Source organism: Panthera tigris, chromosome C1, assembly GCF_018350195.1.
Source record: "Panthera tigris isolate Pti1 chromosome C1, P.tigris_Pti1_mat1.1, whole genome shotgun sequence".
In the NCBI taxonomy this organism is placed as follows: domain Eukaryota; kingdom Metazoa; phylum Chordata; class Mammalia; order Carnivora; family Felidae; genus Panthera; species Panthera tigris.
Window position 1 is genome coordinate 23818178 of NC_056667.1, and position 12218 is coordinate 23830395.

Below are 12218 nucleotides of genomic sequence, written 5' to 3' on the forward strand. Positions count from 1 at the left end.
GGGAGCCTGTACCTGCATGGCCATCCCTCTTCCAGCTCCTTCAGGAGGCTGTTAGCTGTCACCCCTGCTGCAGCAGCCAGTCCCTTCCCCCACTCTCTCATCCAGGCTCCCACAGCACCTAACCCCTCCCTCTGATGTGTCAGCCATCCCCGGAGACTGAGTCCCTGGGGAGTGGCCCAGGGGTGCCCACGCTGCTGAATGGCCAGGCCAGCAGCTGCACCTGTGGCCCCCACTCCCAATGCTGCCTGACCACAGAAGCACACTACTGCACAGACTGCAAGCTATTTTTACATGCTGAGCCTGTGCCCCCTTTTCCTGGGTGCCTGGGAACTGAGCAAGGGTCCATCCACTCAGGCATGTGAAGCATACACCCCAGCAATGAGCCTCCCGGCCCGGCCCTCTGGCACCAAGGCAGCCTGGTCCCCCCACTCCACACCCGCACTAAGCCCTGAACCCCGAGGCTCCACTGCCACCCAGCACCCTGTCGCTCCCCTGCAGCCATGAAGCTCAGGTGCCGAGAGGTGAGTTGAAGCTTCCTGTCCTATCAGGGGGAGGCTGATAAAAGGTGTACGAGGGTGGGCTCCACTGTCCACCAAGCCTGGGTTTGAAATCCCAGCTCTGACTCTGACAATGGCCTTGAGCAAGTCACTTTCCATTTCCGGCCTTGTGCTCCTATCCACAAGCCTAAAACCTTCCAGCAAGGTTATTCTGAGGAATCAGTGGTTGTGTGTGCAAAGCTCCTAGCACAGAGCGCAGCATGAGACCAAGTGCCAAGTGATGATAGCTAAGACTTGAGAAGCGGCTTCTGTGCCAGGCACTCGCTAAGCCCTTTGCATATATTAATGTCTCATCCTCTTAGCCACCCTATGAGGTAGGTACTATCACCATCCCTATTTCACAGAAACTGAGGTCGCTAAGCACTGCCTTGGCTCCGGCCTAGGCAGCCTGGCCTCTGAGTCCCAGTGAACAGCAGCCATGACCATCATGGCCACGGGGGAAGGCCAGCTGCAAGGAGTCCCATATCACACGCCCAGTCTGCTTACCCACCCAGGCCCTGACGGGAGACAGGATGTGTCCGAGGTCATCCAGGAAATCGGGGGCAAAGATGGAGTCAGAGCCCAGGTGTCCCCTCCCAGTCAGGGCTGGCCTGACCCCATTATGCAATTTGCTGAGACCAAGTGAGGTGAACCAAGGAGACGGAACAAAGCTGGGGTCCCAGGGCTGGGCCTTCACCTGGGGGAAGCAAACAGCTCAGCAGCAAAATCCACAGAGTGAAGTTTATTCCCGACAAAGTTCCCCTCCCCCCTCCCCAGCCCAGGACAGGGACAGACAGCCTGGGGTGAAGATGGGGGGGCCTCTGAGAAACAGGGAAGGGCCCTGGTCCCCCAGGCCATGCCGTGTCTGGCTTCCCCAGCCCGGCCGAGTCCACTGCGCCTCCCTGCCCAGCCCTCGGGAAAGGGGAGGGGGCGCCGGCTCCTGGGTGGTTCCAAAGTGGAGTGTGAAAATAGAGAGATATATATATTTATACGCAGTGGGCAGTCCGGTGTGGCACTCACACCTCTGTCTGGAAGTCGCCATCAGGTGGTTCTGTGGGCTCCCAGGCTGCTGCTCGGTGCAGAGCCAGCCGTTCTCGGGGCTTGGGGGGCAGCGAGCCCAATGTCATAGACTTGAAGGTGCTCCAGCTCTGATGTCTCCGCTGTTGGGACAAGCTGGGGTGCTCCCCAGGGCTGGGCTTCTCCTGTGGGGGCAGTGGGAAGGAACCCATGGAGATGGGCCAATACCCTCTCACTCGTTGTACAGGACAAACCGAGGAGGCCCAGAGAGGGCTGGTGAAGCCCAAAGTCACCCAGCAACCAGGTGCCTGAGCAGAACCGAAACCCAGATCCGCCTGGTTCCGTAGTTGGGTTCCTGAGCCCGATGCTCTGAGAGGCCCCTGGTATCATGTCTTCTGTGTGCCCCCCCCCCCTTCAAGACCCTGCTGGAGTCTCTGGCAATGCTCCCCATCCCCAGAGCAGCCTCACAACTGTCACTTATGCCATGGGTGGACCCTCAGTGAGCTAGGCTGAGGTTGCCCAGGAAGGGGAGGAGGGCTGGGAGGGAATGAGCCCCTCGGAGCCCACCTGACCCCAACCCAGCTCAGGGGCACTTACGCCGGTCACGCTCCGTTCGGCCGTCCCACCCGAGGACACACTCCACCGCTTCTCCCTCTGCAACGGGGGCCACGGGTCAGGGTCCAACCCCAGGGGGCCCTGTGTCAGGTTGGGCCCCGAGCTTTGGGCAGGGAAAACCGCGAGAGTAGCCCTCACCTTGGCTGCGGACTGGCTGCGGTAGCGGTCGAAAGTGTGGAATTTCTGGTTGAGCTCGTGGTAGAGTTCCGAGTGCCGTTTCCGGGTGTGCATCACCTTCTGGGAGCCACAGGGTGTGAGAGAGGAGGTGCTCCGCACTGGGGTGGCACTGTGAGCCACCCCCCACCCCTGTCCCCTGGCTCCCCACATCCCTGCCTGCTGTTGGCCCTCTGGGACAAGGCCTGGGTCTCCCTCTACCCCGGAGTGATGCTTGGGCTGGGATCGGGGGATGGTGGGAAGCCCCCGTGGAAACCACGGGTTCAGGGTCCTTGGGTCAGACTCTGCAATGGGGCTTTGGCTAATTTTAGGAGTGGGCCCTCCAGGGACAGACACCACCCACGGATGCCCCCCAACGCACATGCGCATACATGCGCACACACACACACACACACACACACACACACACACACACACCCCCCACTTACCTCAAAGTCCAGGTCTGAATATCGTAACTTCTTTCGCTGGGAGGGAGCACCAAGGAAACAGTGAAGGAGAAAAAAGCTTTTTACCACATGCAGTGGCTTTAGAGACAAGAGACCTGGTACCCAACATCTGCACCTACCCCTGTAACCTTCCTACAGCACAGACCCAGGAGCTAGGAATACTTCAGGGCAGCCCTTGGGGTTGTGGGAACAGGACGGAGGTCTGGGGGATGAGGAGCTGAGGCATGACCCGGCCACAGGGCTGCAGCTCAGGCCCCAGGCCCACACCCCTGCTGCTCCCACACATGACTGAGCCTGCAGGCAGACACTCACAGGGAGACCGCACACACAGACACACAACAGACGTGCGACCACACACAGACATGGGTGCCCACATGGGATCAAAGAGCAGACACTCCTTCCTCTGTGCCCCGGACTCTACCCCTCTGCCCCATCTCTCCCCACTCTCTCTGCCAGCTACAAGCTCCCCTCTCCTTGGAGCTCTCCACTTGTCCTACAAACACGAGGACTCAGGTTTTCAAGTCCTTCCTTTGACCCTGCCTTGCCCCTTTCCCTGGTCTCTGCACCACTCCAGGCCCTTTCCAGCCCCTCACTTGCCCAAGAGCATTCAAGGCCCCGGTGACCTACGCAGCATCCATAGCTATTCGAGGAGGAGGCCTTAGAATCTTAGAATGTTGGCACCAGGAGCACTCATGAGACCAAAGTCAACTGTCCCAGGTTACACTGGGGAAACTGAGGTCCAGAGAGGAGAAGGGACTTACCCCAAGGCCCTCAGGGATGATGCTAAGACCGCCATCTAAGATTTCCCAAGTCCTAGGCCCAGCAGACATGGTCATCACCACTGGCCTCTATGACACCACTCTCTCCTGGTCCTTCCACCTCTCTGCCTGCCCCTTCTCCACCGTCCACCCTGGCGTCCCCAACACTGGGCCCTCCGCGCTGTGCCCTGGACCTTCTCCTGCCCTTCCCTATGCACATGGGTGACACATGGGTGTCCTCTCTGTTCTGGCCACCTCTCTCTTTCTGGAGGCAGTGGGATATCTCTTCCTGTCCCCAGGCACCACACACACAGCTGTGCCCAACTAAAAAAACTCAGAATTCCCCGCCCCAAACCCGCTCCTCCGCCTCCACTCCATTGCGGTTGCCTGCACCAGAATTCTGGACGTCATCCTTGACCCCTCAAGATACTGCCACATTTATTGCTGCCTCCCACACAAGGAGCCTGAAACTGGCCCCGCCTCAGTGGCCCAACCCTGGGCAGGTGTCCACAGAACAAAACCTGCCATGATGCTGAACGCACTCCTCCCCAGTGCCGGTGTCGTTTTGTCTTTGTTATGCCTTCCGGTTTTTGCCATCTGCAGCGGGAGCAGGCACCAAATGTTCAAGAAACATTTTGGGAGAGAAACTCAACTTGCAAACCTCTAGCTGCTAACTTAATTTCCTTTGTGCGGAGGATGGGGAGAGGTTTCTGAGGCCAAACATGAGCAGCCAACAGTGTCTGAGCCGTGACTCCTGCCCCTGTCCTTATCCACATTTCCACCATTCCTCCCAGAGTTCCAGAATGTTCTGGAGTTCTACAGTGGACCACTATCACCTGCTTGTTCCCAGCAATTCCCTGACGTGGCCAGAGGGAGGGTGGAGCCTCCAGAAAACACACAGGTAGGGAGAGAAAGGGGTTTGTGTTTTCTCAGGAAAAGAGGGCCAATGACCACAGGCCCATGGGCAGTGTCTGAGGCTGATTCCAGGGATGTTAACAGCAGCAATTCCCAATTATCTAGCACTTACTACCTGTTCCACACAGAGACGAACGTTTTATACCACTCAATTCATCCTCGGAACAACTCTACAAAGAGTCTCCCTGCTTTACAAGTGAGGAAACTGAGGCTCAGAGAGAGATTCGCTAAAGATCTCACGGCTGATCAGTAGCGCCCAGATCCAAACTCAGACCTGCCAGACTCAAGAGACCCAGGCTCCCAGGGCCTGGTGTGGCTTCCCTAACAACACAGCACTTAGCCTGAGCCACAGGCCCCTCAAAGGAAGACCCATCCTAACCAGTTACCTCAAAGAGACACTGAAACAGGCAGGAATGCACTGAGAAGTGTGCTCTCAGCACACCGAGTCCAAGCCCATTTCAGGGGTTCAGAGAAGCCAGGGTTCCCTTGTGTCCGTAAGCACAGACGGAGGAAGAAATGCACAGTGTCCACGCTCCCAGCCACTTTATACAAAGGTGCCGCCCTGGGGAGGGGGGAGGTGCGCTGCTGGCTGTCCCTTCCCTGCAGCTGCCCGCGACTCAGACACAGTTTCAGGCACACAGGGGCAGGCCTCCCACGCCCACCCCATGCCCTCCAGCCCCTCACCTCCAGGGAGCCCAGCTTCATGGTGGAGCCCGGCACAGTGCGGGGCATGGTCCGGCTGCGCTCCCCCGGCTCAGATACCTGGCGGGCGCTGGGTGTCGGTGGTGGTGGCTGGAAGGTCATCCCATAGGGGTTCTGTAGAGACCCATAGGCGGGGCCCAGCCCCAGGCCCGAGTGGTCCACAGACAGGAAGCTGGGGTAGCCTTCGGCAGCATGGGGCACTGTCTTGGCAGCCCGTCTAGGGGTGCCCTCGGGCCGGGCCCTCGGGGGATCTTCACCACCTCCGCCCCCGCTGCCAGGCTGCAGGCTCAGAGTCCGCCGGGGCAGCACCATGTAGTCCCCCTCGGAGCCCGGCTCGGGCCGGAGCCATGTGAGGTCCAGCTGCCGCAAGCCACCTTCCCCACACACGTACACGGGGTTGGCCTCCTGCGGGGGCGGTGGCTCCCCCAGGCCTGGCGAGGCTGCCATGGGCACCAGGATATTCCCAGGCAGAGGTGAGAAGCTGAGGCCGCCCTCAGGACCCACGAGGCAGGACTTGGGCTCCTCGTCCTCATCCAGGGACAGGCGGGACAGTGTGCCCGTGATGGTAGACGGGTTGCAAGTGTTGACCTCCTTGAACAGAACTGGGGGCGGGAGTGGGAGAGAGGTAAGTCCTGGGGAGGAGGAGGCCCTGATGCCCTTGCCCAGGCTGGGGAGGTATACCAAGCCCCTGGGCTTGGACGGAGGAGGGAACTGAGTCTTGGAGAGGTGGCTACGGGGTAGATACTCTCTCACACACCGGGCATGTTAAGAAGAAGAGTGTTCAGACTGGCCCAGAGGCCCACAGCAAGGCAGGGCAGGGCAGGAGCTCCCATAGGTCAGTTCCCGGTGCAGGTCCTGAGCTCTGACCCCCCACAGCTACAAGGCTGTCAAAATGGCCTTGCTCCTCCCCGTTCCCTGGCAGCTCCTCCCCAGGAGCCAGAACTGGAGATTCTGATAAGAGGCATGGGAATCATATAATAAGGTAACGGCCACTAGATGCCCTGCACCCTGCTAAGCATTTGACGTCCCCTCACTTATTTAAGGCTCAGAGAACTAAGCTGTTCGCCCAAAGTCACACATTAAGTGGTGTTCACAACCTTGACTCCAACTTAGGGCTGTCTGACTCTACAACTAAACAGCACGACCAGACTGTTAGCAGGGCCTCCCACGATGGGGCCGGAGGCCCTCCCTTCTTACCCACCCCTGGGGGCCGTTCTCGGCTCCGCACCGGCAGACTCACCTGTCTGACAAGCCAGATCCACATCCTTTTCAAAATCTGACTATAGGCAGAGAGGGACAGAGCAGGTGGGCAGAGAGAGGATCCATGTATCAGGGTGGGGGGACAGGGCTCAGGCCCCTCCCTAGCCACCCAGAGGGGCTGCCCTTGGCACACTGCCCAACAGAGCCCAGAAGAGCCTGAGACATAGTCTTCTCCAGCCTCGCCAGATAGGTGGGAAAACCGAAAGGGGAAAAGACTTGCCCAATGCCACCAAGCGGTCAGTGGCTGGGCCTGAATCAAACCCAATCTCGGTCCCCTCCCTGTCTCCCATCCCCTCCACGGATGGGGAAGATGAACGTGGGGCGGGGGGACGGGGGAGGGGTGGGGAGCACACTCAGAACCCACCCTCACCCTGCCTAGGCCACCTCACTCACCAGGATCTGCAGCTGTCCATTCTTACATGAGTCGGGCGAGTCTTCACTCTCATCGGCCCGGCACACACCCATCTGGCACTTCACCACGTCCTGGACCTGGGGGCAGCGGGTGTCTGCTGGGCCTGAGGCCACCACAGGGCCCCTGGCCACAGCTGGCTGTGCCTCCCACCCCAGGCGCCCAGGCGGGTATGGAAGGAAAGAGGCGCATCCAGTGTAGGGGAAGGTCAGAGGGGAGAAGGAGCCCTGGGAGGCCAGGAGTCCAAGGACAAGGCTGTCCCAGGCTACCAGCTTCTAATACCAAGGGCTGCCCAGCTGGGGGCCCGGTTGGGGCTTGGATCCTCCCAGTCTGCACAGGTGAGGTGGATGGGAGGGGGCAGGAGACGCCCAGCCCCACCTCTCGGCGCAGGAAGCAGTGCACAGCAGTGATGACAAAGCCCTGCGCCGAGTTGAAGACAGCGAAGAGAGCCTGGAAGAGGACTGAGCGGCGGTCTGTCATGGCCAGGACGGCTGACATCCAGGTGAGCGCCAGCAGGGGCAGCACCACGCAGGAGCTCCAGAGCGAGGCCCTGAGGACAGCAGCAGAGGGTCCATCAGGGTGACGCTCCAGGGACGGTGTGGGGGGCTGAGTCCAGGCCTCCACTCGGCCTGGGGTCCTTAAGCTGCCCAAGACTGGCAGGGCCCCAAACTCTAAGACCTCAGCGATGTCCCCAAGCAGACAGAGGCTGAGGAGCCCGAGGCAGAGAAACAGAGAACAGAGACAGAGGCAGAGAACGGTGGGGGCCAGAGCAGGGACCAGGAGAGGTGGAAGGGGCTGACACAGTGGACCTGAGCCACAGTCAGAGGCAGCATCAGGGGACAGAGACGGGGAAGGTGGAAAGAGCCGGTGGGAGAGAAAAGGAAGAGGGAGGCAGACGCAGATGCTGTGAGTTTCAGCCCCAGTCTGCACGGAATCACGGGCCTGGGCTGCACCCCCCTGAGATTCCAGGAGAGGAGGCAGGAGGCTAGACGAGGAGAAACAGCGGCCAGGGAGAGAGAGCGTGGAATAAGCAGACACACAGAAAGATTCAACAGCGCGAGCGCATGGAGGACGTCAGAGCGCAGATCTTTGGGGATGGGGTCCGGCCCAGTGAAGCACAGGCTCTTCCCTCTCAGGTCCCCAAGGAGGCGGTGCCAGGCTCCCAGAGGCTGCTCAGAGCCCTGGGCAGAAAGATTACAGCTGGGGCTGGCCGTACAAGCTGGGGTCATGACCAAACCCACACATCCGCCACCTCCTTGTCCAGGGTGGGAAAAGGCAGATGGGGTCCTGGCATCCAGGCACAGGAGCCAGCCCGCCCTCCCTGGCTACTGCCCACATGGGCACAGTGGGGCAGGCTTGCCACGCCCAGCCTACTCTGCCTCGTGAACACCTGGGTTGGAGAGTCAGGCAGCGGTGGGAACAGCTCTGCACCAGGCAGAAAGATGGGCAGGGGGCCAAGACCTGTCCTAGGAAGAGAAGTTCAGGGCTATTCAGCCTGGCAGGGGGCGGGCCCAGTGGTCTCCACAGCCCCCGGAGGCAGAGCCAAGACTCCGAAAGGGCCTAATCACAGTCATAAGAGCTACCATTGATTAGCCACCAATCCTCTGCCAGGCCCTACACTGAACAATTTACATACATTAGTTCGCACTGTGATCAAAACAACTCCAATAAACAGGCATGGGGATTATTATCCCAATTTACAGATGAGGAAACTGGAGTGTGCCCAACTAGGAGAGAGAGACAGAGCTGGGATGCAAACCCAGCTTGGCTGCCTCTAGAGCCCCAGCCTTTAACCGCTAGTTCTGAGAGACTGGGTCAGAGAGGCAGATGGCAGCCTGAGCGAGAGGGAGCTTTCTACGATGCACAGCTTCCCAGAGATGGTGCCAGCCGCCTCCAGAGGCGGTGAGCCTCCTGACCCTAGAGGTGTGTAAGATAAAGCTGGACCCCCACTGGTCAGGGAGGCTCAGATGGATTTCTGGCCCTGGGTGGGAGGCTGGGCCCCAGGCTCCTATAGATTCATTCATTCATCCTACTCGCGCATGGCTGCGATTTTAAGATTGTCACCTTCCAGAGGTATCTCCTCGAAATAATTCTCTAAGATTCTCTGCCCCCCAATTGATTGTGAGATTCAATGCCTCTGAAATTCTAAATCTCAGATTCTATGACAAATGATAAGACTATGATTCACTCATTCTAACATTCTTAGCTTGTGATTGTCTTATTCTAAGATTCTATCGCTCTAAGGTTCTATGGGCTCACAAATTCTAAGGGCCTCACATTCTAAGAGCCTCTGTAGGTTGGGAGTGTAAGGAGGGCTCCGCAGCTGTGCCTGGATAAAACATAAGCTGGGAGTGGGGGCAGGGGTGGGAGCAAGGGGTGGGCACAGGAACCCAGCATTTTCCCAGAGGCACAGACATTCACTCCCCGTTGCCCTTTGCCAACGTCGATGCCAAGCCCTTGAGAGTGTGTGGAAGTCGGCAGGGCAGGGCAAGCTTTCCGGGGCGCTGGGCTGATTCCCTCCTCCCCCCAACCATGGGCACTGCCCCCCATTCTTTTGCCCCCGCCCGCCCCCACCCCGCCCCCCGGGGGGCACAACTAACATGGCGTTCCTGGCCGAGGCTGAGCTGAGCAGGGGGCTGGGGACCGCTCCGCACGCTGAGCAGGGGAGGAGCAGGCTGGCCCAGGGGCACCGCTCCGACCTCGGGGGCGGCACAGACACGGGAGAGGGGGGGAGACACATGGGAAGCGGGAGGAGATGGGGCAGCACGAGCCCCAAGTGGGGGGGGGAGGGGGAGGGCAGACGAGAGAGAAAGAGGTGGGTTAGGGTGGGCGAGGGGCTGCAGCAGAGCACTCCGGGTGCCCACCTTGCCTGCACCCTTGATGCACCAAGGTCAGGGAGCCCCGGTTGGCATCGTCAAGCCCTGAGTCTCCAAGAGGCCCGGCCCTCCCTCCCTGGACCTTTTCCTACAAGGCCAAGTCACAGCCCGCTTACCCGGCCCTCTGCTTCTTGGACTTGTCCGAGATGCCATCACGTGCCATGAGTTTGTTGAAGACGATGATCCCAATGAGCATATTCACCTGGGGGCCCAGCGGGCAGGGGGACACAGGATCAACAGGCGCCCGCCTGGCAGGGAAACCCCCAACTGGGAGCTAGGGTACAGGGAGATGGTAGAGCCCCTGTGGCCACATCCCTCCCAGGATGCTAAAGGGGCACATACCAGGACAATGACGGCTGCGGGGCCCACAAAGGCATAGAGCAGGCCGCCCTCCAGGGAGAGCCAGCAGCTGGGGTGGAGGGAAAAGAGGGGGCATCAGACACCCGGGAGGCCTGCCCCTTGAACACCACCGCTCGGTGTCCCCTGGACTGCCGATGGGGCAGGGCCTCCAGCTGGGTTACAGTGAGCCCTGGGCTCCTGCTCAGCTTCAGTTTCCCCTCTAACAAAGACCCAGCCCCAGCCCACCGTGGGGATCAAAGGCTGATCCGTGAGCTAAATAGTTTTTAGAGATTACCTCCAATCCCAGCACGTGCTTTTACAGTCAGGGAAACAGAGGCTTGGAGACAGGGAAGAATTTGCCCAAAGCACTACAGGCATGGGCCTGAGAAGGCCCAATGGCCAGTCTGATGCCCTAACAGGTCCAGTAACCCCCGCTGCCCACCAAGGGAGGCCAACGTACTAGCTGGATGTACCGTATCCTTTGGTGCGAGTAAAGCCGACAGACACAGCCACCACCAGGGCTGGCAGACCTGGAGGAGGTTGGGGGGGGGGGGGGGTGGCCACAGTGAGACGGCTGTCAGTCCTCAATGTCCCCTCTCCTCCCAGACCCAGCGCGGCTGGCCCCTGGCCCAGACAGTGGGGCCAGGGCCAAAGCTGACCCTATCCTCCTTCCCCTGCCCCCAAGGCCCAGTGACAGAGTCCGGCACGGGCCCTGCTCACCCCAGCCCAGGCAGAGGAAGCGTTTGCGAACGAGGCGGGTACGCATCCGTCCGATGACAGCCAGGTAGGACTGCCAGGCCTCAGTGAGCACCCAGCAAAAGGAAGAGAGGAAGAAAAAGTGCAAGAAGGCGGCAGTCATGGTGCATACACCCTGCAGAGAGAGGGATGGGAGGGAGTGGCCCTGAGCAGGCACCGGGGTGGGTGGGGCCAGGCTTCCCACACCCGCTGCTGGGCGCGGCCATGGCCGCCCACCCGAGCTCGGCCCCCCACAGAGCCCTGTCAGGCACCCTCGCCTTTATGCACCCACACACGGCACGACACAGGCCCAGTGACACGCACGCAGAACTCGACATCCGGGAGGCGGGCAGGCAGGCCACCCACGTGCAGACGGGGCTGGCGGGGGTGGGGGCTGGGGGAAAGACAGGAGCACCTGCCACATCATGGTCCGGCGGGCCCCACGCCTGGCACTCGCGGTGCTGGCACCACAGAGAAAGCCAAGGGGGCCTAAAGGACAACCGGCACGGGTCATCCGTAGGCAGGTGGCACAAGAGGCCTCACTTGGGCTCTCACAGACACGGGGAGGCCCAGGCTCCACAGATGCCACCTGCCTGACACATGTGCCCAGCTCACGTACGTGTTCACAGATGCACATGTTCACCACTCGAGTGCACACACGCCCCTCTCCAACGCCATCACGTCCACTCCACTCACACACGCTACTTCCCCCCCCACACACACACACACATACACACCCCCAACGCACGGCTCTGAGGGATACGAACACCTGTCACTTGGGCAGGTATGTGCAAACACGCGCGCTGGCACCTGCAAACGCTCGCTCACTCCACTCTCACCCTGGCGCCCACCACCTGCACCTGCCTTGCTCAGCACCCGTGACTGGCCCACGAGGATCAGGACATTGGACGCCAGGATGGACAGGCAGAAGTTCAACAAGATGATGGAGCGCTCGGATTTTATGAACCTGAGAGGGCACAGCGGGCAGGAACAGAGGCGCTAGCTGGCCCCACTCAACCCGGGGTGGCCGGCCACCTCCTGCCCCAGCCTGCCCGGCCTCCCACCTACCTCCAGAAGGCCGCGTAGATAGCAAGAAGGGTGAGCAGTGCCATGCAGGACACAGCACAGCCGATCACGAGGGGGACCGAGGGGGAGCCTGCCAGCTCCAGGGTCTAGGGAAGATGAGCCGGTGGTGTACCGGGTCACCAGGAGAGGCAGCTGTGGGGGGGCCCTCCCCTCTCCCCCCTCCCCTCTCCCCCCTCCCCTCCCTCCCCTCCCCTCCTCCTCCCCATTCCCTGTCTAGCCCAGACTGGCACCCGCACCTTCCTCACACTCACAGGGAAGGAACTCGCTGCTGTATCCACGTGTGCACAGGGCAGACCCAGTCACACACGTGGGTGTGTATTTATGCTCAGTCACCCATGCTTCTCTACACA

General features: G+C 60.5%; 1 protein-coding gene across 9 annotated transcripts in view; it reads right to left on the reverse strand.

The window, feature by feature from the left end:
- Positions 1-1269: 1269 nt before the first annotated feature.
- Positions 1270-12218, reverse strand: part of ADGRB2 (adhesion G protein-coupled receptor B2) — a 36282-nt gene continuing 25333 nt past the window's right edge. For 5 of the 9 annotated variants that reach the window (XM_042996738.1, XM_042996746.1, XM_042996745.1 and 2 more), the window contains 15 exons: positions 11851-11954; positions 11647-11749; positions 10768-10918; positions 10508-10577; positions 10051-10117; positions 9825-9910; positions 9433-9531; positions 7211-7382; positions 6817-6912; positions 6404-6443; positions 5146-5765; positions 2771-2806; positions 2307-2405; positions 2151-2207; positions 1270-1738 (listed from right to left, as the gene is read on the reverse strand). In XM_042996738.1, coding sequence (XP_042852672.1) covers positions 1553-1738; positions 2151-2207; positions 2307-2405; positions 2771-2806; positions 5146-5765; positions 6404-6443; positions 6817-6912; positions 7211-7382; positions 9433-9531; positions 9825-9910; positions 10051-10117; positions 10508-10577; positions 10768-10918; positions 11647-11749; positions 11851-11954 — 1986 coding nt within the window. In that variant the 3' untranslated portion in view covers positions 1270-1552. The remainder of the gene's footprint in view (positions 1739-2150; positions 2208-2306; positions 2406-2770; positions 2807-5145; positions 5766-6403; positions 6444-6816; positions 6913-7210; positions 7383-9432; positions 9532-9824; positions 9911-10050; positions 10118-10507; positions 10578-10767; positions 10919-11646; positions 11750-11850; positions 11955-12218) is intronic. The other 4 variants (XM_042996742.1, XM_042996744.1, XM_042996743.1 and 1 more) reach the window with 4 other exon arrangements.